General features: G+C 35.6%; 1 protein-coding gene across 1 annotated transcript; it reads right to left on the reverse strand.

The window, feature by feature from the left end:
* TMEM200C (transmembrane protein 200C) lies at positions 1-25378 on the reverse strand. Its single transcript, XM_053713121.1, has 2 exons — positions 25056-25378; positions 1-1909 (listed from the first exon to the last, which is right to left on the reverse strand). Exon 2 carries the CDS (start codon positions 1871-1873, stop codon positions 245-247), a length of 1629 nt encoding a protein of 542 aa, XP_053569096.1. The 5' UTR covers positions 1874-1909; positions 25056-25378; the 3' UTR covers positions 1-244.
* Between the last annotated feature and the right edge of the window lie 1539 nt (positions 25379-26917).

Consider the following 26917-nt stretch of genomic DNA (forward strand, 5'->3'; position numbering starts at 1 on the left):
TTGTCAAAATATGCTATCAAATCATACTTAAAGACCTGCAATATCTACTAGGCTGTTTATTGATAAAGTATGATTGAATTATACATACAATCACAAATCAGGTGGTTAAATGACTTGGTTGTCACACAATGGTGTCACCAATATTGTTATGATATTTATACTGCAGATCTTTGGATATTGACAAGTGCAGGAACATAATGGGTAAAATCACATGGTGCATTTTTCTTAAAATCAGATTTGTGCTTTAAATGCTTGTGTTGTCTACATCATTATCATCTAAACTAACATGAGACATGGAAAGCATCATCAGTTTTTCTTTATTTGTATATATCTTTTGATGACTTTTTAAACTTTTTTCTTTGCTGGTACCTTCCAAAGAATTCTGAATGTCTATATCCTGGGCATCTTCTTCACAGTCTTGGGTTTTATTGGTTGAGTTGTCAATAGAATCAAATGAGGTTCCTGCCTCGTCTAGATGAATGTAGCCCTTATTGCTTGATTGGTCAGACTCTGAGCTTTGAGAATATTTTCTGATCAATGGTGATGTTTTTAAACAATCCACAGGTTTTGTTTTACCAGATGAAGAACATCTCATTAAAAGGCTGCAGTCTAGGTCTGTGCTACTTAGAGACTGGCTGCCTAACTCTGACAAAGGCCCGTGTAACATAGGTTTTCTTAGGTCAGGCAAACAGCTAGTGCTCTGTCGCCTTAAAAGTATTTTTCTATGGTTTCTGGAAATTTCCCAATTCAAGTCTGCATGGCTAAGGTTGGTCAAGCTCATTTCAATCTCCCCCCTGGAATCTTCTTTGGCACCTTTTCTTTCAAGCATAGGTTCTGGCTTCTTCTCTAAAAGACAACTATCTAATTTGACAATAGGCAGAGTGAAAGCACTGAGGGAAGAACCAACAATGGAGCCTGCACTGCTCCTATCCCATCCTAGATCTGGTGATAATGAGAGGGGGTCTTTATCCCCTTCTCTCCCTGAAACTCTGTCAAAAGGTATGGCAGAGGCTGATCGCTCACGATAAATGCTATACACTGCCTCTGATATGCTTGGTGGTTCTGTTGGCTGTCGATATAATTTTGGAGACGATGTCCTTATTTCTCTCAGGTTTGGAGGGGAAAAAGAAATGGGACCCCCAAGAGCTGAATGCCAGGAGCTCTTGGCTAACATTGCTGCCCCAAAAGTATCTCCAACTTTCATGTCCATGCTCCGAGATTGCACACAGTTCACAAATCCATTCAAAGGGGCTCCATCTTTGCATTTCAGACCATGAACATCAATCACGGTTGAATATAGGTCTCTCAAGTTTATAATCTTAGTTTTCTTATCCCTGTTTTCATGAAGAACAGCATTAGCACAAATAAAGAGAAATATTCCAATGCCCATTATAAGAGGACCAAACACCTTAAGGTTATCTGAGTGCAAGTATCCAGAAAACAGACCTGCAAGAAAACCAGAGGATTTTTTTTTATGAAGGCTTCTAGTAAAGTTGCTGTTGCTTTGTACAAAGTCAGTCTGACTTGCTCTAAGATTATTTTTTATTTGGGATTGGTTTTTATTTGCACTGATTACATTTATATCCCCAGTTAAATATTTGGCTTGCTTTGTTCCAAGACCTCCATTATAGACAGAGTTACTTTTTGGCCAGTATCCTATGACAGCCATTGCAATTCCAACTAAAAGTACCAAAATTCCACATAGAGCAATTAATCCAGAGATAGAGCAAAGTTTAAGCTTGCCTTTTACCACCACTACATCATTCTTACGTTTCTTTTTTGCCTTCCTTTTTTTTTTTGGAACTTGACTTTTGGGATGGAGAGGGTCTTGTTTTCGAGCTGAGATCCTTAAGAGGCCCCCTGTGGCAATCATGCTGTCCTCACGATTGTTGATAAATTACTCCAGCTCCTGTAATACAATTAAAAAAAAACAATAAGGACTCAAGAATATAATAATAGTAATAAAAGAAAAGATTAATGCATACTAATATAAAATAATTTGTAACAACAAATCCAATAATTAAAATAAAAAAGAACAATTACAAAACACAAAGAATATGTGTGTGTTGGAAAAAAAAATAATTTTGTCAAGGATAACACATTTATATATAGATTTTTTTTTTTTATTAAAAATATGTTGTTTTTAGGGCCAGTTATATATATAAATCATTTATATAAAATGATTTGTTTCATATGAACCTAAATTTCATATTTCACATACATCTAATAATAGCAGCTATTCAAATTTAAAATATATCGTACTCTGAAATGTAATTTTTTCTTGATCTCAAATTCCAAAACTCTTAAGATATAGATGATCATCTAAGATGGATTTTATTATAAGTGTATGTTCACAAATTTTCAGTATTTTTTCCTCTTCCTATGTATATTTTTTCTTTTCAATAAATCCTTAGAAAAAAAAAAATTTGCATTGTTTAACAGATTCATACAGCTTTTATTGTTCATCTCTTGAGGAATATTAGAAGCACGGGCCACTTGCTGTATACTTTCTTGAATATAATAAACACATGTTTAATAATATTTAAAAGTTCTAGATACATCAAGTTCCAGACATTTCAAGGTTACAACAGCATATTTATCAAAAGGGTTATAAAAAAAGAAAAACGTGGGTAAAGCATAAATTTGATTTAATGAAAAATTGTTTGTTTTTTATATCCCTTTTTCTAACTGCTGATATGATGTGTGTGGGAGGAAATAAAGGATGGTTTGTGAATGAAATTTTACATCCTGCTCCAAGAAAAATGCAAAGTATACATATTGATGACTTTGTGAGTAAAAAATTGTACATGAAGCCAACATGTCAGCCATACAGAAATCCCTTTAAATGAACAGTATACTGTAAAATAGTTTTTCCCTTAATGTGTTTTCAATTACTGTTTTTTTACAAACTGCAGAGTATGAGAATTTGCTTTTTGATGGTTTATTTGTGTATATGATGTAGCTGATTTTGTGTTTTGAAGCCACAACCTAAAAAAATGGGTTGAGCTTTATATTATATCTGTTGGTAAGCTGTGTTTACACAGCTTTTCTATAGCTTGGACCTAAGGCCAGAAACTTTCAGATTAGGTGGGGATACCAAAGGCTAAATCAACTATTTCAAATGCCAATATAAGGGTAAAAGAAATCAAATTTAATATACTCCAGCAGGTAAAGTAGATAATTGGGAACAACTTAAAAGGATGAACAATTTTGAGTAAACTGTCCCTTTAAGGGGACATGCTAACCAAAGGCTCATACACATGCAATTGATGCAGCATATCTGTAAAAAAGTGACTAGAAAATATCATATGAACATTTCTGTGTAAAAAACAAAGACATTTTACTATAACATTTCCTCGGTAGCCATATCCCATTGTAAAGGCACTTTAAGCATCCAACCAGGAAGCAAAAAACGTTGATTTGACATGTGTAGGCACAGTGAATTTATTTCCCTCCTCAGTTAAAGAAGTGTATTATGAAAGCCCACAAAAATATGATGAAATCTCACAAGATCACAGTAAAGTGAAAACTGATTACTGATGATGATCATTGGCTGCTGTTTTTAAGTGCATCCCATACTAACATGGGTGTTATAAGCAACGCATGTGTCCCCTTAGGACATTGTCATATATAAAGTCCTTTTGCAACCTCATTTGGCACATTAAAGGATGGCAAAGTAAAATAGTATTTGCAAGAATAATGCAGCTCTTTGTATTTCTGACTTTTATGAAAAAAGTTGTCTAAAAAAAAGTCTAATAAAAACATAAAACTGTTTAATTTGTTATAGAAGTGTAGAAGAAATGCATACTGGCAGATGAAGGATACTGAATTATCAACTGTTTACTGACTTATAAGGACAGCGGTCCCTAATATTACTGCCCGCACACAACATTGCTTTCTTACACCTAGATTTAGAGTTTTGCGGCCAAAGGGGTGCGTTAGCTACGCGTCTTTTTTTTCTAGCGCTGCTTCTAAACAACGGTGGTATTTAGAGTTCTCTGAAGGGCTGAATTAGGCTCCAAAAAGGAAGCGTACAGGCATATTTAACGCCACTTCAACTCTCAATACCAGCGTTGCTTACGGTAGCGGCTAGCTGGAAAAACGTGCTCGTGCACGATTCCCCCATAGGAAACAATGGGGCAGTTTGGGCTGCAAAAAAACCTAACACCTGCAAAAAAAACAGCGTTCAGCCCCATTGTTTCCTATAGGGAAACAGTTTCTAAGTGTGCACCTAACACCCTAACATGAACACCGAGTCTAAACACCCCTAATCTTACACTTATTAACCCCTAATCTGCCTAATCGCTGACACCTGCATTACACAATTAACCCCTAATCTGCCGCTCCGTACACCGCAGCAACCTACATTATCCCTATGAACCCCTAATCTGCTGCCCCTAACATCGCCGACACCTATATTATATTTATTAACCCCTAATCTGCCCCCCCCCAACGTCGCCGCTACCTACACTTATTAACCCCTAATCTTCCGACCGGACCTCGCCACTACTCTAATAAATGTATTAACCCCTAAACCGCTGCACTCCCACCTCACAAACACTATAATAAATATTATTAACCCCTAATCTGTCCTCCCTAACACCGCCGCCACCTAAAAAAAAGATTACAATAATTTTAAGCTAATTACACCTACTCTAATCCCCTAATAAAATAACAAAGCCCCCCTAAATAAAAAAATTTCCCTACCCTAATCTAAATTAAAAAAGTTAACAGCTCTATTACCAGCCCTTAAAAGGGCTTTTTGCGGGGCATGCCCCAAAGTAATCAGCTCTTTTGCCTGTAAAAAAAAAAAAACACAATACCACCCCCCAACATTACAACCCACCACCCACATACACCTAATCTAACCCAAACCCCCCTTAAATAAACCTAACAGCCAATAGAATGCAAGCTCAATCTGATTGGATCAGCCAATCCGATTTTCTTACCTTAATTCCGATTGGCTGATAGAATCCTATCAGCCAATAGAATGTAAGCTCAATCTGATTGGCTGATTGGATCAGCCAATCCGATTGAACTTGAATCTGATTGGCTGATTCAATCTGCCAATCAGATTTTCTTACCTTAATTCCGATTAGCTGATAGAATCCTATCAGCCAATCAGAATTCACGGGATGCCATCTTTGATGACGTCATTTAAAGGAACCTTCATTCGGCGAGTAGGCGTCGGGGAAGAAGGATGGATCCGCGTCGGCTGGAAGAAGATGGCTCCTCTCCTGAGGGATGAAGATAGAAGATGCCGCTTGGATGAAGATGTCTGCCGGTCCGGATGTCCTCTTCTGCCCAGATAGGATGAAGACTTCTGCCGCTCCGGATGTCCTTTTTTTGTCCATCGGTGCCGGTTGGGAGAAGACGACTCAAGGTAGGGAGATCTTCAGGGGGGTAGTGTTAGGTTTATTTAAGGGGGGTTTGGGTTAGAGTAGGGGTATGTGGGTGGTGGGTTGTAATGTTGGGGGTTGGTATTGTTTTTTTTACAGGCAAAAGAGCTGATTACTTTGGGGCATGCCCCGCAAAAAGCCCTTTTAAGGGCTGGTAATAGAGCTAACTTTTTTAATTTAGATTAGGGTAGGGAAAATTTTTTATTTTGGGGGGCTTTGTTGTTTTATTAGGGGGCTTAGAGTAGGTATAATTAGCTTAAAATTCTTGTAATCTTTTTTTATTTTTTGTAATTTAGTGGGGGAGGTTTTTGTAATTTAGTTTAGTTTATTTAATTGTAGTTACTTGTAGTTAATTTATTTAATTAATTTATTGATAGTGTAGTGTTAGGTTTAATTGTAACTTAGGTTAGGACTTATTTTACAGGTAATTTGGTAATTATTTTAACTAGGTAGCTATTAAATAGTTATTAACTATTTAATAGCTATTGTACCTAGTTAAAATAAATACAAAGTTGCCTATAAAATAAATATAAATCCTAAAATAGCTACAATATAATTATTTGTTATATTGTAGCTATATTAGTGTTTTTTTACAGGTAAGTATTTAGTTTTAAATAGGAAGACTTTAGTTAATATTTAATTTATTTCGTTAGATTAAAATTATATTTAACATAGGGGGGTGTTAGGGTTAGACTTAGCTTTAGGGGTTAATACATTTATTATAGTAGCAGCGAGGTCCGGTCGGTAGATTAGGGGTTAATACTTTAAATTAGGTGGTGGCGATGTTAGGGAGGGCAGATTAGGGGTTAATACAATTTATTCTAGGGTTTGCAAGGCGGGAGTGCGGCGGTTTAGGGGTTAATACATTTATTAGAGTAGCGGCGAGGTCTGGTCGGCAGATTAGGGGTTAATAAGTGTAGGTAGGTAGCGGCGACGCTGGGGGGGGTAGATTAGGGGTTAATAAATATTATGTAGGTGTCGGCAATGTTAGGGGCAGCAGATTAGGGGTTCATAGGGATCATGTAGATTGCAGCGGTGTGTTGTCGGCAGATTAGGGGTTAAAAAATGTTATTATAGTGGCGGTGATGTGGGGGACCTCGGCTTAGGGGTACATAGGTAGTTTATGAGTGTTAGTGTACTTTAGAGCACAGTAGTTAAGAGCTTTATAAACCGGCGTTAGCCCAGAAAGCTCTTAACTACTGACTTTTTTCTGCGGCTGGAGTCTTGTCGGTAGAGGGTCTAATGCTCACTTCAGCCAAGACTCTAAATACCAGCATTAGGAAGATCCCATTGAAAAGATAGGATACGCAATTGGCGTAAGGATATCTGCGGTATGGAAAAGTTGAAAATATGATATGCTACTCACCACAGAATATTTTTTTTTTTACTGTACCAATTACACCTCATGTTTCCCTTTTGTGTAATCCTGATATTATTAGACCAGAGACTTCATATTTGATTCATCTTTCTATTACTACTCAATGCAGCACTTTGAAGACCAGAGGCGTAACTAGAAACCTCAGGGCCCCAGTACTTTTTTTTTGCAACATGTAACACAGTGTGTGTGTATAAATATAAATGTACATGTGTGTACACATATAGTGTGTGTATATATAAATGTACATGTGTGTATACATACAGTATATATATATATATATATATATATATATATATATATATATATATATATATATATATATATATATAAATAAATGTACATACTGTATTTGTATACATACAGTGTGTGTATATATATAAATGTACATGTGCGTATACATACAGTATATGTTTATTTATATATATATATATATATATATATATATGTACATGTGTGTATACATACAGTGTGTGTGTATATATAAATGTCTGTGTGTGTATACATACAGTATATGTATATATAAATATAAATGTGTGTATACATACAGTATGTGTATATACAAATGTGTGTGTGTATATATTCTGGACCCAAAGTCATTTTGTTCGAAAAAAAACAAAAATTACATATCCTGGTAACTATTCTTGTAGAAATTGCACTTATTGTTCTCATGCCGTTCAAACTGACCAAATCATAGATAGATTTGGTTAAGTACGCAAAATAAAATAACAGACATCACTTGTAACACCTGTGGCATTATATACGCACTAAAATGTAATCGTGATTTGTACTATATTGTCATGACCACTCGACCACTGAAGAGAAGAGTAGGTGAACATATGAGCAATATAAGAAATGCTGAATCTGACTCACATAAAGGCAAAAAGATCACACAGGTAGCCAAACACTTCTTGCAAAAACATAGATCCAATGTTGAGGCTCTATCATATTTTGGTCTAGAGAAAATTTCACTTGGCATCCGGGGCAGTGATTTAGAGCAGACACTATTACAAGCAGAATGTAAATGGATTTATTTCCTAAACACTGCCAATCCCAATGAATTAAATGAAAATAATAACTACTACGTATTTTTACCTAAATAAGTACTCATATTTATTCAAGCATTGCTAAAACAACATTGCCAAAAATATTTTAAAAAAATTCCAAAGTCCAAATTTAAAGGGCCACTATAAGTAAATATTTTCTATGCCTGTTACTAACTAACTACCCCAAATACGCTTTTTATCAATAGCATTTCATTAACATATCTCTACCGTATATCAGAAATCTTGTCTGCAAATTTAATTGTTTTCCAAACCCACTCCGTAGGTATCCTTTGCTCTGTACCAATCCATTTACAATACCTAGGTTTCAAAATGGCGCTTTAAACACAAAGTTATTGGTTTAAGTATTTTGAACATGCAGTGCTGAAAATAGTGGGCAGGATAACGTGACATCATCGACGAATAAAAGATATAACTTTTAGAACGTTATGAAACTTTGTTTTGGAGAAAATATAGGCCAGTAGGTTTTAATTAATGTTTATTAACTTTAATATGTTAGTTGTTTAGCTTAAAAATTATAACAGAAAGTAATCCTTTAATTAAAGACCATCAGGGACAACACACATATCAATAGTTAACCATACTTGTTTTTGGGAATATAGGGTTCTTTTTCAAGAATATTTATATGAGGATATTTTCTCATCACTTATAATCAATGTTTTCAATAAGGTTGTGCAATATTTGCACATTCTTTTTTCTTATGAATATTTTTTATGTAATATTTTTTTTATCACCACTTGTAATTGATGTCCTCCAACATATGTGGACAATATCTACACTCACTTTTTTTTTATCATGTTCACGCAGCATTTCAGATGTATTCCAAGTTTCACAAATGATGAATACACAACATTAGTGGATTAGCTTTACATTATAACCTAAATGCACACATTTTGACACATTGTTTCTACTCATTTTTATTTTGTGCACTTACATTACTTTAGCAGTACATTTCAAATATATCACTATGTACAGACTGTTCCTTTTGTTTAGTATCATCACATACACCGACATTGTTTTTTCACTTCTTTTATGTTTTTCCACCAAGTTAATGCTTTAATCACACACATTGGTATTTTTTCTTCTCTTTCGTTTTCTCCATGTCCTTCATGACTGATTTTTTTCTTGTCTGTTCTCTCCTTTTTTTTACTTACCTGAATTTCGTATATCACACCCTCACTTCATAACAATAGACATCCAGCTATATAGCAATTCTTCATATCAATCACTATGATTGACAGCAGCTACGACCAATAAAAAAACATGATACTCGGAAGAATAAAGGCGAGATATATATTTAATATACTTCTTTTTTTCAAGTAGTATGTTACATACACATATACCCCTTACAAATATCGGTCTCATTTTTATTTTTTATTCCACTTTCGGTGGATTTTGTATGAATAAAATATAATTTGGGCTGGTAGGATAATATCAGCCAATTACAGAGGACTAAGATAATTGACAGCTAAAACGCTCCAGTAGGAACAATGAATGACAAGTATCTGCACCAATGAGAACGGTTCTCATACGAATATTGATAATTTGGAGTTATATAGTCACCACACTATTCACTGTTAACCGACAGGCAATATTGCTATGCAATGCTGATTTTGGCATATATATATATTTTTCTGTCGTTTAATCCTTACTACACAAGATTGCATGATTACGTTATTCCATCCAATCACAATGTGCTACCATGATTGACATGTATCTTATCCAATCCCCGTGTCAATGACATGACAGGTGATAAATCCAGCCAATTCTAATCAATCTTAGGGTATATAAACCCCACGAGAAGTGAGATTGCCCTTTGATACAGCCACTACGGTGAAACGCGTCAGTGGCATCCCCCTTCCCTCTCTCCCCTTTTTTTAATTGCTATGCCTACTTAGAAATGAAAGCTATTGAATCGGTACCACAAGGTATTTAAATTTGTTCTGAGGATTCTTCTCTGTACTTTTTCAGAATGCTAAGCTTATCTTTATGGCTCAAAAAAAAAACCTTGATTTCCTATATATATTTAATTTAAAGGCATTACTGGGTAAACTAAAAGGTATAGATCTCTGGCATTTAAAGAGTAACAACGACTTTGTTTAGCCTTGATCATTTTATATATATACACATATGCCTTATCACTTTATATACTTAAAGGCATTACTGGGCAAATTTAAAGGTATAGGTCTCAGGTAAACTAAAAGGTATAGGTCTCTGGTATTTCCAGAGTTAAAACTATCAGCCTTAACTACTTGCTCTATCATTTGCCATATTTTTGAGTGTCTTTTGGCAAACCTAAGGCACAGGCTTATGGCATAGATCTCCGGTATTATTAGGTAAACTAAAAGGTATAGGTCTCTTTTCAGAGAAACCATTATTTGGATTCAGCCTTTGATTGTGATATATATATATATATATATATATATATATATGCCTTATTACTGGGTAAATTATAGGTATAGGTCTTGGGTAAACTAATAGGTATAGGTCTCTGGTATTTATAACTTTTTGCCTTAACTACTTGCTTTATCTTTTGGCATACTTTTGAGTGTCTATTGGCAAACCCAGGCACAAGCTCATGGCATGGATCTCTGATACTACTCGGTAAACTAAAAGGTATAGGTATCTGGTATTTCCAGAGAAACAACTATTTTGATTCAGCCTTTGAGCTTGCCATATATATACATATATGCCTTATCACTTGATAAACTAACATCCATTATTGGGTAAACTACAATGGTATAGGTCTCGGGCAAAATGGTATTTCCAGAGTCGTAATTCCCTGATTTACCACATGCTCTATCATTTGACATACTATACAGTGTAACTTGGTAAACCAAGGTATAGGCTCATAGTATAGGTCTCTGTTATGGGTATCTTTGACATTTGCAGAACAAGACTATACATTCATATGCTATTATTTGGTTAACAACTAAGTATTATCTGGTAAACTAAAAAGGTATAGGTCTCTGGTATTCCCAGATAGGTATCCACCCATACATACTCTGGTATTTCCAGGGAGATATCCACTCTTTGTATATATATATATATATATATATATATATATATATATATATATATATATATATATATACATACAAATACAGATATGCTCTACCATCTAATATATCTGACAAACTTTATGATATAGGTCTTATAAACTCCTACAGAGTTACTAGACAATGGACACTTAGTGAGACTTTCTGCCTTATACCATTTAGGGGTTCCTTTATTATTTTGGATCCAAATTATTATCTGACCTTGTTCTACCTTAGCAGGCATATGCTTTTTTTTTAAATGCACAATTTTTTCTACCCCTTGTTTTTAAGATACTAAGTAAAAGTTGTTTTATCATTTTCAGATATTTTGCTTCTAGCATATCATACTATATACAGGCAGTGCAGAATTATTAGGCAAATTAGTATTTTGACCACATCATCCTCTTTATGCATGTTGTCTTACTCCAAGCTGTATAGGCTCGAAAGCCTACTACCAATTAAGCATATTAGGTGATGTGCATCTCTGTAATGAGAAGGGGTGTGGTCTAATGACATCAACACCCTATATCAGGTGTGCATAATTATTAGGCAACTTCCTTTCCTTTGGCAAAATGGGTCAAAAGAAGGACTTGACAGGCTCAGAAAAGTAAAAAATAGTGAGATATCTTGCAGAGGGATGCAGCACTCTTAAAATTGCAAAGCTTCTGAAGCGTGATCATCGAACAATCAAGAGTTTCATTCAAAATAGTCAACAGGGTCGCAAGAAGTGTGTGGAAAAACCAAGGCGCAAAATAACTGCCCATGAACTGAGAAAAGTCAAGCGTGCAGCTGCCAAGATGCCACTTGCCACCAGTTTGGCCATATTTCAGAGCTGCAACATCACTGGAGTGCCCAAAAGCACAAGTTGTGCAATACTCAGAGACATGGCCAAGGTAAGAAAGGCTGAAAGACGACCACCACTGAACAAGACACACAAGCTGAAACATCAAGACTGGGCCAAGAAATATCTCAAGACTGATTTTTCTAAGGTTTTATGGACTGATGAAATGAGAGTGAGTCTTGATGGGCCAGATGGATGGGCCCGTGGCTGGATTGGTAAAGGGCAGAGAGCTCCAGCCCGACTCAGACGCCAGCAAGGTGGAGGTGGAGTACTGGTTTGGGCTGGTATCATCAAAGATGAGCTTGTGGGGCCTTTTCGGGTTGAGGATGGAGTCAAGCTCAACTCCCAGTCCTACTGCCAGTTTCTGGAAGACACCTTCTTCAAGCAGTGATACAGGGAGAAGTCTGCATCCTTCAAGAAAAACATGATTTTCATGCAGGACAATGCTCCATCACACGCATCCAAGTACTCCACAGCGTGGCTGGCAAGAAAGGGTATAAAAGAAGAAAAACTAATGACATGGCCTCCTTGTTCACCTGATCTGAACCCCATTGAGAACCTGTGGTCCATCATCAAATGTGAGATTTACAAGGAGGGAAAACAGTAAACCTCTCTGAACAGTGTCTGGGAGGCTGTGGTTGCTGCTGCACGCAATGTTGATGGTGAACAGATCAAAACACTGACAGAATCCATGGATGGCAGGCTTTTGAGTGTCCTTGCAAAGAAAGGTGGCTATATTGGTCACTGATTTGTTTTTGTTTTGTTTTTGAATGTCAGAAATGTATATTTGTGAATGTTGAGATGTTATATTGGTTTCACTGGTAAAAATAAATAATTGAAATGGGTATATATTTGTTTTTTGTTAAGTTGCCTAATAATTATTCACAGTAATAGTCACCTGCACACACAGATATCCCCCTAAAATAGCTAAAACTAAAAACAAACTAAAAACTACTTCCAAAAATATTCAGCTTTGATATTAATGAGTTTTTTGGGTTCATTGAGAACATGGTTGTTGTTCAATAATAAAATTAATCCTCAAAAATACAACTTGCCTAATAATTCTGCACTCCCTGTATATCAAACGTTACAAGTGCTATATTTGTACTTTTTTTTTTTCAGTTCTCTACTGATTTGTTTTGAATTATATTCTGGACACACTCATACACATGCCTATAGTTATATATTTCATTTTTATAAGAAGAAATATAATTTGAATGTAAAATTGGTATATATTTTAAATGAGCCCGTATTTGTATTGCTTTTTTAATGTTTGTAAAATCTGATATTGAGTAGTAATAGATGGGTTTTCTATCTGATTTTAAATAAAACCTGAATCTGAACAGGCTTTTTAAACTCTGGTTTTGCCAACAAACATTGTATATTTTGTGTCAATATCTAATAATAAAAACTTGAATTGTGGCTTAACAATGACATACAAAACTGTACACACACATCTTTGTTACCAAGTGATTAAACTCATTTTGACTGGCACTTGGGACCTGTGTAAATCAAATTATAAAAATGGATGATGTTCTGAGGATGTTTTGTGAATATTGGATCTTTACACTGTAAGTTCTTATCGCAATTAATGCAAACTAACAATACCCTGATGAGGCACTCAAACGTTTGGTGAGTGAGTGGTGAGTTACCCATCAAAAGAGGGATATTTCCAGCTATTCCTAACATGATGATGTACGTGTTATAACACATACATCATCATGCTAGGAATAACTGGAAATATCCCTCTAATGATGGGTAACTCACCACTCACTCACCAAACTTCTGTGGTGGGAGTTGCCTCTGACCAGACGCAGTTATGTACTATTATGCACTTTGAATGTGAACACATTTTATTGTCCCTTTATGAGGCTTAAACCTGCTACAGCTTAAAAGGGTCTCTAGTGTTAAAATGCTTTAACAAATGAAAGCACCCCCCATACAGAGCCTCTTTAATTTATGATTTGTTAAAAAGAAAAAAAAATCATTATTAGTAACTTTTCCCTATCAAACTGTAACCAGACAATTATGAAATCACTATCAAGTATGGCAAGCTTAGCATTTATGTAATCACAAAGATGCTTTGTTACTGGAAAACTTAAAATTCCCCTATCTGGCTTCTCTGCCCTCAGTACCAGCTTCAGAGGTCAGGCAGCAGGTTTGGGACCCTTAGAACCAACACAAAAGGTAACACTCACACAAGAAAATTTGTCTTCATTCTGTATGTTTATTGTTTCCATTTTTCCCACAATAAACAGAAATACTGGTGCTGTTAGTGCCAGGCTGCCTGACACTACTGGCCCCGGTGTTTCGGTTTATTATGGAAAAATAGAAATAAACTTACAGAATAAAGAGGGATTTTCTTGTGTGCGATATAACACGTACCTACTTATCCCAATAAATGAATGTGCTGCAATTAGCAGGCAAAGTCCAAAGGTGGGCTAGCTGGCCTAAAATCATGCCATGCCTCAGCCTCATGCCACTTACCAACCTTCTCTATCCAGTCCAGACTCCACACCACTTCTCAATCTGTCTTCCTTCCGCTCGGAGGCTGAGCTTGCAAGTGCACTGCGTTACACGGCACACATGTGATGTCCTCCCGGGCACGACCTGCCAGCTGCTTCTTCAAAAAAAGGCTGCTGCCTGCTTTCCCACCTGCTTTCCTGTCTGATTTACTAGACACATCCCGTGTCATGGCCCATGGACACCGCACCACCGCTGTGTGCCTGCCTCAGTCTCTAACAGTGCAATAAACTTGTTTTGGGGCAGACACAGCAGTGGTGCGGTTTGTGTTTGAGACTCACTGGCCTATATGATATTGCTTTGGGTGGATGGTGCCCCCCCCCAGTGACAGACCTCCCGTGGCCCGATCACAGCTGTGACCTTTTTGACCGTGAAAGGTCCGCCCCTGTTGAAGATATTAAAAAATGACAATATTACAGATTTATATAAAATAAAGAACAGACATGTTTAGCCAATGAAAAAGCTAAATTTGAACAAGCTGAAAACAATGACAAATTAGAATAGTCGGAATGACCATATACTGTTCACTGAGCACCCCAAACTCCTCTTTTCTTTGCTGTTCAGTGAACAGTTAAGTGCTCTTGGATTGGGGTTCATGATTTCTGATAGATTAAACAAATGTTTTTCTTTCTCTTCGTGGTCTCTTTACATTAGATGTTTTTGCGTTGTGTTTAGCCTTTTAATTTCATCCTTATTTAGGCTGGCACCCAGATCCAGACGAAGCAGCAGTTGATACCTTTCTCCAGTCTTGCCCCCCTGTTCAATGATTTCTTAAACGATTTAGATTTTTTGCAGAGATCATCTTTCTCTAACATTAGTGACCCCTCTTTGGCCGTCTCAACCGTGGTATCCCTCCCTTCTGGAAATGTCCTTCAAACATCCCACTCTTCTCCCGTACCTCCCACATCTTAGGAATACCACATTTATTTTTTCAGTCAATTTGTAATCTAACCTTATACATTTAATTATTAAAAAAATGGTAAAATGCACTACCCTTGTTTATTTTCATGCATTTCCTCTAATTTAATTCAGATAATTGGGGTTTTCCAATGCCCACAGATTTATTAGGGTGCTTTCTGCAGAGTTCAGAATATTGACCCTGCAACAGTAATTGTTTGATTGCTGTAGGAACTTATATATATATATATATATATATATATATAGCCACAGCAGAAAAGCTAAGATAAATATATTTAGTAGGTGTTTTAAAGGGTGTGTTAGATATATGTTAGAGCATTTTATCATTGCACTGTTGTTTGCATATAATCATGTGATAGTATCCTGCAAAAGGATATAAACACATATTTAAAGTCAATTCCAGAGAAGCAATGCACTACTAAGCGCTAGAACATCTGGTGAGCCAATGACAAAAGACAAATCTGTGAAGCCTCCAATCACTGGCTAGCTTTCCAGCAGTGAATTGTTGCTCTTTAGCCTACCTAGGTATGCTTTTCAAGAAAGAATGACAAGAGAATGAATACACTTTTATAACTGTAGTAAAATGAAAATGCTCTTTAAATGCCATGCTCTCACCAGTACTTATATTTCCCTGGTAGAATTTAAGGCACTCTTTACCCTGAAAACAGGGTGTCTCACTAAGGGCCTGTTGATCAAAAAACTTGCTGGCATGGAGCGGAATCTTGCCAAATGTATGGGGCTTTTTTGAGCATTATTTTGCAATGTAGGGGGCCTCTCCTTTGCATCCAGAACTCCATATAGAGAGATTTAAAAAAAACTATCAAGAAAAAGTCTTTGAGGGACTTAGCAGTACTGATGAGACCTATTAGATCATCTTGCCAGAGTTTAGAACATCAGGTCCTAAGGGGCGTATACAACATTTTCATATAAGGAGACGCATACATTACAAAGTGCGCAATAAAAATCGCATTTTATAAATCATACAAAGCGAATAAGTAAACCATTCACACAAAAATACACAGAAAAAAAAAATGTTTTGTTAAGATGCATCAAAAATCATAACTAAATTGTATACCAAAAATTTCACTTTATCAATAATGTAAAATTCATATCTAAATTACACAGGAATTTAAATCATCTTAAAGGGGCTCAAAGCATCACTGCAATACTCTTTTTTTACACACCGATGCAGAGAGAGTCACTCTGTGGCCCTCTCTGATTCGGCCAGCGATGGTGCCGATCATTGGTGTCTGGGAGCCATAGCAGGGAGGCGGGTGGGCAGCCCATCACTGGTTGTTTCCGATGTGTTGTGCGGGAGTGCGCGAGGGGGGTGGTGGCGTGCGCGTGCGTACGCTACATTTATATTCAATGTAATGTATGGGAAGGAGGGAGAGGGAATAAATATTGAAAGGGAAAGGGATCTGGGAGGGGGTAGGGAATTGAGGGAGGTTAGCTACACTACAGAAAAAAATATTTTTTTAGATTAATAATAAAAAAAAAATTCAGCAAACTGGGTACTGGCAAACAGCTGCCAGTACCCAAGATGGCGGCATGTAGGGAGAGGGGGGAGGGTTAGAGAGCTGTTTGGGGGGGGTCAGGGAGGTTAGGAGGTAAGGGGGGATCCAACATTGCAGAATAAATATTTTTTTTAAAAATGCCTTTTATTTTAGTAGTGGCAGACTTTCTGCCTGTACTTACAATGGCGGTGACAATTTTGAGGTGGGGGAAGATAGCTGTTTGAGAGGGGTCAGGGAGGGATCAGAGGGTGGGATGTGTCAGGTGGGAGGCTGATCTCTAAACTGAAGCTAAAATTAGCCCTACAAGCTCCCTAATTAATGGACATAATACAAGTGTGGTGCTCAGCGGCATTTAGCGGCCTTCTAATTACCAAAAAGTAATGCCAAAGCCATAAATGTCTGTTATTTCTAAGCAAAGGGGATCCCAGAGAAGCATTTACAACCATTTGTGTCATAATTGCACAAGCTGTTTGTAAATAATTTCAGTGAGAAACCTAAAGTTTGTGAAAAAGTTTACTTTTTTTTTTATTTGATCACATTTAGCGGTAAAATGGTAGCATGAAATATACCAAAATGGGCCTAGATCAATACTTTGGGTTGTCTACTAATTAAAATAGATATACACATGTGAAGGGTTATTCAGGGATTCCTGACAGATATCAGTGTTACAATGTAACTATCGTTAATTTTGAGAAAAAAATGGTTTGGAAATAGCAAAGTGCTACTTGTACTTATTGCCCTATAACTTGCAAAAAAGCAAAGAACATGTAAACATTGGGTATTTCTAAACTCAGTACAAAATTTAGAAACTATTTAGCATTGGAGTTTTTTGGTGGTTGCAGATGTGTAAGAGATTTTGGGGGTCAAAGTTAGAAAAAGTGTGTTTTTTTCCATTTGTTCATATTATTATTTTTTTAAAGTAAATTATAAGATATGATGAAAATAATGGTATCTTTAGAAAGTCCATTTAATTGCGAGAAAAACGGTATAAAATATGTGTGGGTACAGTAAATGAGTAAGAGGAAAATTACAGGTAAACACAAACACTGCAGAAATGTAAAAATAGCCCTGGTCCTAAATGGTAAGAAAATTGCAAAATGGTCTGGTCACTAGGCGTTAAATATGCACAGCATAAATAGTAATATAAGCACCCTGGATGTGCAAAAACACAGAAATGTGTACTTATAAGTATATAAGTTTTTATTATTGTAAAATGGGCTGAACACGAATACTCCATAGGTGTGTATGAGATTGTCTCTCAAATCCAAGTGTAACTATCTAAACATTTCTACCCTACAGATCTTACTGTTTAACTCAAATTAAAAAGTAGTGAATTTTTATCATAATACTCAAAACACTAATTACTCTGTAAGGAAAATTTATATATATACAAAAGTAACAATGATTTTAATGTACATTGCTCTGAAAACTATATTTTGATTTGTGTTAGGCATAATAATAAAAAGTTGAAACATACAACGGGTTCTTCCTGTGTACATCCTCCTCCATTGTGAACGTTTACATAGCAGAGAGCTCTCATTATTTCTAGACAGGCGCAGCACTGAATAATTTGTTTAGTTTTCATTAAAACAAATGTAAATGTTATCTTGCTGCAGGTGTCAGGTATACTTTCCTATAGAGTCCAGGGCTGCACTAATAAGAATATTAGTACGGTGGATCCCAGAGACTACACTAAAGGACCTTCTTCTTTAGTGTGTGGGGAGGCTGCGCTAATCAAACCCTTCTTTACAGGGCCTTATTCTCCTATTAGTTTTGTCTTGGACTTGGTGAATAAGGTTGGATTAGCGCTGCTCCCACCCACCTACTTTGGGATCCGCCGGACTAATCCTCCTATTAGTGCAGCCCTAGAGTCTATGAAGAAGAAGCAGATAAGCGCTGCTTCCCAGCATGCTATAGGTAAGTATTACACCTAATTTAAATGAATATCGTTTGTATATATTAGTTATTCTTTAAATTAGTGCATTTGTTTGGATATTCGTTTAGAATTTGCATTAATTCCTCTTTTCTTTAATAATTGTACCAAGACTGTCCCTGCGGGGCTAAATATGGGTTTTCACATTTTTTTTGTGGTGAACTTTTGATCATAAAGCCCTATGAGATTTTTCACAGGATTGTCTAAAAGCAAAGCTTACCTTGATAGCTGCCACTTACATTTCTGTATGAGGAGAGACACATACAGTAAAGAACAGTACTAAATAGAAAAGCATCTTAAAAAGCATATTGAAGTACAATGCAAAGTGCTCAAATTAAATATTAGAAATCATTAATAACACACATTGAAATTTGTATTAAAAATGTGCAACAAAATCTGAATGTACATTATGCCATAAAATTCTTCTTTAAAGTTCACAGTGAAACATTGTATATCACTCACAATTAAATTTAAAAAGAAGCAAATGCACAGTGAAATATGTTAAAAACATTATTTGATTTGTATATGCTTCAAAAAAATGTTGCTATCAATGCTGAATGCCTTCTGTCATATGAACAACCCCACCCCCCTTCTGCTTTCCAGAGAACTTAAAGGGAAAGTATACACCAATTTTCATATAACTGCATGTAATAAACACTACTATAAAGAATAATATGCACAGATATTGATCTAAAAATCCATTATAAAACTGTTTAAAAGAAAACTTACTTAGAAGCTCCCAGTTTAGCTCTGTTGAAAAGGTAACTGGAACACCCACTAAAAGTGGTTGTATAGCAAAAACACACACACACACACGTGGACACTCCTCCCCTCCCCCTTTCTCTGCATATGAAAAGACTCTTTACACAAACAGAATCAAGCTGGAGTAGGTAAACATCAGTATACTTCTAAAATGCTGGGGCTTGGTTAGGAATCTGAAAATCAGCGTAATGTTATTTAAAAATAAGCAAAACTATAAAAAAACAAAAACAAAAAAAAAACAACCTTTAAAAAAAACAACCTGTATAGGCTATATAAATGGATCATCTACACAACATTTATGCAAAGAAAATCTAGTGTATAAATATTTTTTTAAAACTTTTTTTTTCCCTCCAGATCCCCAAGACTTACGCTGTTAGAAAGGTTAGGCGACTACCTTTCTAATGGTGGATCTTGGGGGTCTGTAGCTGCTTAGATGTCTAAGATACAGTCTTCTAAGCAGCATGCCCCCTTTTCCTATATTTAACATTGTCATTTTGATAATAAAGTTGCGCGATGACGTCATCACGTCATTGCGCGTGATGTCACCACGCAAAACGGGAAGCCCCGGTGATTCCTGTCACTATACAGGCACGATTGCTGGGGTAGGAGCGTGTGGGAGCCCCCAGATCTCCCTCAAGTTGGGAGAGTGCAAGTGACAGCGCTCTGCGATGGCTCAGAGCCGTTGTTAGCACTCAAAGGGTTAAACATTAAATACATACTAGATAGAATGATGCATTCAAATAAAAGATTAGTTTGAGAATAACGTACATGTATTTTTTAATGTTTCAATGATGATTTTTTAATGTTTTAAATATTGACAAAATAAATGTAAAGTTTTAGCCTCTATAAAACAATGGGCCCTGCCATATTGTAACATAGGTTACCTTATCTGCTGTGGCCAATTAGGGACAGTTATAAATAGGTCACTAGAGTGTGCAGCCAATGGCTGCGTGTTCTGCACTTCCACTTCTAACAGGAACTGAAAACCTCACAATTTCAGAATGGAATATATATATATATATTATATATGCTTTATCATCTTATATTACCATCTCAAAGTGTTTAATGTCCAAGTCTGAAGTCTGCCCATGTGAGGGTCAGTATGATATTTCACTCCATTCTGGTTAATTGTATGTCTTTTAAAGTTTCCTTAGATTGCAATGGGTCCAAAAGCCATGTGTAAATGCATAACATATGTTGTTGATGATAACATGGGCAATAAAACACATTGATTTTGTTAGGCATGCTTATTCCACACTTCCCATAACATACAGTATAACTCAACTCTCTGCCATCCTAGAGAGAATCAGTACTTTATCCACCTTATTATCATCATTACCCAGCAGTGACAGCATCAGCATGCCCTAGAATGTCTGCTCCCTTGAACCAAGATCTGATGCATTGCACCATTTCAAAGACACCTAAACCTCAATGTTTACTGTTGTCTATTATGTTAGTTCTCTAACCTCTGTAGAAATACAACAGGATTGCATTACTTTCAGTAAAGGCTCTGTATATTATAAATATAAGCGGTTTACAGCTTCTCTGAAAAAGAAAAAACATGGATACCAATCTGAGCATACTCCTGTTATTTGCTGAGGCAGGAAATGTGTAATCAACAGTAAATTACAGCTGTATTGTAGATTCACTTTGACCAAAAATGCATGTTCTACCACAGTTCATTAATACGCATAGCTAAACTTAAATTTATATATATATATACTGTATATATATATATATAGATAGATAGATAGATAGATAGATAGATAGATAGATAGATAGATAGACACTGCAATCAATTACATAAAATAAACAGGGATTAAATTGTGCAGAAACCCCAAACATACAATTTATCATAGAATCTCTTGAAACGTCTAAATAATCCATTCAGGAATTTAATTTCCATATATGTTTTATTGTCATATGTTATTTCCTGTGGGAGTTTTGCTAAGGAACCTTTTTAACCTGTATAATTTTTCTGATACTAGCTTTGTTGTATTAATATGTGTATATATGTATACTGTATAGGGTTACTTAAAGGGACATGAAAAACAAAATTGTTCTTTCATGATTCAGATAGAACATACAATTTTAAACAACTTTCCAGTTTACTTCTATTATCAAATCTGCTACATTCTCTTGTTATCATTTGTTGAAGGAGCAGCAATGCACTACTGGTTGTTGACTGAACACATGGCATGAGCCATCGACAATAGGCATATATGCAGCCACCAATTAGCAGCTAGCACCCAGGTGCATTGCTGCTCCTAAGTTTACCAGGATAACTCCTTCAACAAAGGATAACAAAGAAGGAAGCACATTAAATAATAGAAGTCAATTTGAAAGTTGTTTAAAATTGTATTCTCTATCTGAATCATGAATGTCTAATTATGACTGTACTGTCCCTTTAATCATGTCTCAGAATCTAATCTAAACATATATTCAACCTTTGTTTAGGAAAAAAATAAAGTTGATAAAGTGAGGTATGGGAATCTCAAGTGAATAACTGTTATTAAAGAAAAAAGCCTGGTAAACTAAGCTTTAGCAAGAAGTCTATCTAACAATAAACTTACACGTGGCACAATATTGTGGGCATAACCTTAAGTTTATCCTATTTTAATAGATAAAAAGATGATTTCAGGCACATTCAGAAAACTATAAATGTGCTGCTATGAATTAACGAGTTACTCTGTTCTTCATGTGTATCAGGACTAAAGATGTAATACACGTGTGGATTGCGGTAAGCATACTGGGTTAAAACATGATGCTGTAAACTACAGAGAGCAGTTTGCGTTCTGCAGTGCCTGAAAAAAATATCTCCAGGAAAAGGAAATGGAAAAGCAAAAATCAATAAAACACATAATTGTATCTCACAATACAATTCAATTATCTGTTCTTAAATCTATAGCAAGTGCCCAATCGAAACAACATTACACTCTGGACTATTTCTCTTATTTAGTTTTTCTCAAATAAAACCAGTGATAATTAAACATTTCGATCAGTTATATGCAGTACATAGAAATACATGACATATTATTTAGCTGTGTGTATTCATATTGTTACACAGACTATTGTATGAGAATATATTTATTATTATATAGTGTTAGGATCATATAAGTAAAGAAAAAATAGCTCAATGGATGTACTGCTACTTATACAGTGATAGGAACAGATAATAAAATCTGCTTGCTTTTTGGAAAGATTGTAAGTGGTGCATAATTACTAGGAATAGGAAGAGTTTACAGTGTTTTTGTTTCCAAATTGATGTTTAATGAACTGCACTACAGCTCTCGTTCTGGGCATTGCACCAATAAGAATGGACCATTCATTGCTGAAATAAAGAAACAGATGGCATCCATTTTTGCAAAGTGTGTGCCAATTAATACCACAACTATAGCTGATCAATCAGCACTGCAAATCTGTTGAGGGGGAAAAAAGAAAAGAAAATTATACATAAGTGACACGTGTAGTCTAAGGAAAGACAGAATATCAAGTCAACCTTTAACCTATAATTTTCTTGATTCAAGGACAGGATATGATAATACAATTCATGATATGAATGTTTATAATACATTATATGATGTTACTGTTTATAATACTTATAATAGTACAAAAAGACAATGCTAGGTTTATTGAGTTAAGATACAGCACTAGTATACACAATAAACAGTGGTGGTGGTGGGGGTATACGAAACAGCCATTAGAAATGACAATTTTCTTTGTCAGTCTCCTTTGTAAATAACTGCTTATATGAGGACATCCATTAAACTCCATTTTGAAGTTGTAGCTTAGTCACAAATTGATGTTATGTAATGACAAAATACAGTTTCTGATAATATGACATCTTCCCTCTAAAAGCTCTCTATTTTCTCAGTATGGTATAAATGAATTAATTCAATAGGGTATGTGCAATTACGTGGAAAAATACCACATACTTTCAAGACGTGTTTTAATAATTGTTAGTTGAAATAATCCCTCTTACCTAAAAACATAAGTAACCCCTTGACTGACAGAAATGGTTATATACAAAGAGTTGCAGTCCTTTATGACAGTCGAGGGTTTAAACTGTACTCATTATAGCATGCACCCTGCTGTGTCTAATCACACTGTCAGCTACCCTGCCTAAATACACTGCTGTCCATGGATGCTTTAAACACAGTGAATCATGGATTATTGATAGTTATGGCTGAGCCAACAATACAGTGTTCATCCTAAGGGGTACCACTGTGTCAGTCAACAACAGGGAATGATGAAAGTAGCTTACGTATAAAGTAGTTGGGTGGCTCAGGTGTAGCTGGTAAAGAGGCAGGAAGAATAGATTTAAAAAAAAAAAAAAAAAAAAAGGCACAGGGTTTCACAATAAAAATAATAGAATAGAATATATAGGTTTCCTGCGAGTGCAGCCACAATATGAACATTAAACAACATACGTCATCTATTGTAGACAGTAAAAATGGTTCATCCATTTCAGTTTTCCCAGATAATCATAAATGTATGTGCTTTAGAGCCTTTTTGTTGGAACTTTTAAATAATAATATTAAAAAACATACACATCATGTAAAATAAAAGTTAACATATTATGTAATATACTGCTGCTCTCTAAACCAGGTATGCAGCAGAAAAACTAAAAACTTCCCTTTAATAGATTTAACACTTCATCTATTCATGAGGGACAAATATGGAAATTCTTATTTGCAGAATAGATAAAAATTAAAATATATATCAGGCAAGAATTGAGAACAATTAAATATTTTAAATCTACAAAATTAAAATGTGTTCTGAGACTTCAAGAATTTAAAATGCTAAAAAACTATTTTATTTTTAAATACAGCTATGTCTGATAGAGGTAAATACCTGTATTACAAATACAAACCAATTGTATGTAGTTTAAGAACAATACTCTTTCCAGTGGCTATTTTTAAACATACCCTGCAAGCATTATTGTTCATGTGAAAACAACCTCAAGGATTATCTTCTGCAAAATAACCAGTCACTAATATAATTTAAAAAAAACTCACATTCAAAAGAATTAAACCTATTTTTTATATTTCAAGACAGTTTTGAGGGGCTTAGCAAGATGTTATAAATATATCAACCCATTTTGCTATGGCATTCTATAATCTACCCTCCCCCCAACATCAATGAAATAGTAGGGCAAGAATACAATCCGTTTGCTATTGATTGCTTTGCTTATGATACACCTTTTCATTTTTAAATATGGAGCCAACAATAACTTACTTGGAAATGCAATAAAATCAATAAACCTGTGGGGAAAAATTGTAGAGGTTTTGGCTGATGATTAGGTAAGATTGCAACTTTTTTTTTTATCTAAACATCTGCCATATAATAAAACAAATAAAATAAAAATAGCAATATAATCACTATTGCCTTTTTGAATTGTAGATGTCTTTATTCCCAAAATGGCAGAATATATATATATATATATATATATATATATATATATATATATATATATATATATATATATATATATATATATATATATATATATATATATTATATATATACACACACATACACACCATGTATGTGCGTTATTGTGCAAGGTTCACTTGGTTCATTTTAATGGAGACTATAATGCAGAGCGTCATACACAATTAAGGGCTGGATGAGCACCCTCTTTTTAGTGTGCTGTTCTCTTACTTACACCCATGAATTACTCACCGAAAAGACTGGAGCAAGTCAGAGCAGCTGGCCAACGCGAGCAGATCGGGAGCAACTTTGCTGGCCGAGAGGACATGTCAGCACGAATCTCCTTTTCAGATCTCTAGCAATCTGATCAGCTGAGTTGACCCTAATCCACCAGCCGGAGACTGACCAACCACTACCAATAAGGTCACACACATCAGTTTTGCTACCATTCTCCTGCAAGGAAATTCCATGAGCAGCTATGACACATCCATGCTTCATTATTTTATGAAGTGGTCTCTGTATTCCTTTTACTCCAAGGCTGTGCAGTGATATGATGGATGCCCCCTGTATATTCTGTGAAGACCAGCGCTGGCACAGCTCCTATGGTACCAGTGTAGCATCAGTTTCCGTATCTAGCAGATCCTGTATCCCTCTCTCACGAACTACATTTAGCTTTAAACACCGCCCTTGCCTCTCCCAGCATCTTTCCCCTTTGTTTGTTTAAGGAGGATTGATGCAGTTATCTGTCACAACCCTTACATTAAGTACACTCATTTCTTTACTGATTCTTTACAGATACAGTTTAAGGTTCATAGATTGTGACATTTCTAGGAATCACTGTGACTCATAAGCTATGCATATGTGTATACAGGTTTTTTTTTAGTTTGCTTTGATACGATTGTTGTCCTCCTTAAATGAACAATAGTAGCTAGCCAGTAAGGGGAGGGCATTGCAGCTGAGAGTGCTAGTTCAGGAATATAGAGCGTGAAACGGGATATGATTGTTGTGCAGTGCAAATTGAGTATTCATCATTTGTCCTGTCAGATCAGCATGTTATTATTTTACATACATCCCTCTGTTTACAGTTTTAATGTACATCACTTGCCTGGTATTTTGATAATTACACAAATTACATTTATATTGATCACATTATGCCCACAACACACACAACCTTTAAATGTACAGCTCACACCACACACACACACAGTGCACAGCCTTAAAGGGAACCCTCACCCCAAACTGACACATTCTTAAAGGGATACTAAACCCAATTTTTTTCTTTCATGATTCAGATAGAGCATGCAATTTTAAGCAGCTTTCTAATTTACTCCTATTATCAATTTTTCTTTGTTTTCTTGCTATCTTTATTTAAAAAGCAGGAATGCAAAGCTTAGGAGCTGGCCCATTTTAGGTTCAGCACCCTGGATAGCGCTTGCTTATTGGTGGCTACATTTAGCCAAAAATAAGCAAGCGTTACCCAGGTTCTGAACCAAAAATGGGCCAGCTCCTAAGCTTTACATTCCTGCTTTTAAAATAATGATAGCAAGAAAACAAAGAAAAAATTATAATAGGAGTAAATTAGAAAGTTGCTTAAAACTGCATGCTCTATCTGAATCATTAAAGAAAATATTTGGGTTTAGTATCCCTTTAAGAGAAATGCCTAAAAGCACATGCAAACCCAGTCTCAAAGGGACGGATCATTTTAGGTACACAATCTTAAAGTGATAGGTGAAGTTAACCAAAGCACACAGCCATAAAGCACACACACAAACAGTCTTAAAGGGACAAATCACAGTACACACAAACAAAATGCACACAACCATAAAGGGATAAAGGAACACAGATACACAGAAAACTCACATTCACAGGTAGAGCTCACTGTAAATGCACAAACACACATTAAAGGGACACCATGTACATAGTATTCAACTACATCCAAATGCAGTCTTAAAGGAACAGTTCTTTGTGCACACAAATTCAATTCACACAGCCTTAAATAGATAGGCACACATAAAATGATCACTGCCTTTAGAGGGACATAGAATACCACATGAACAAACAAACACAGTCTTAAAGGAACACAGTGCTCACAATACACACACATATACAGTTTA

Source organism: Bombina bombina, chromosome 5 (genome assembly GCF_027579735.1).
Source record: "Bombina bombina isolate aBomBom1 chromosome 5, aBomBom1.pri, whole genome shotgun sequence".
NCBI classification, from domain to species: domain Eukaryota; kingdom Metazoa; phylum Chordata; class Amphibia; order Anura; family Bombinatoridae; genus Bombina; species Bombina bombina.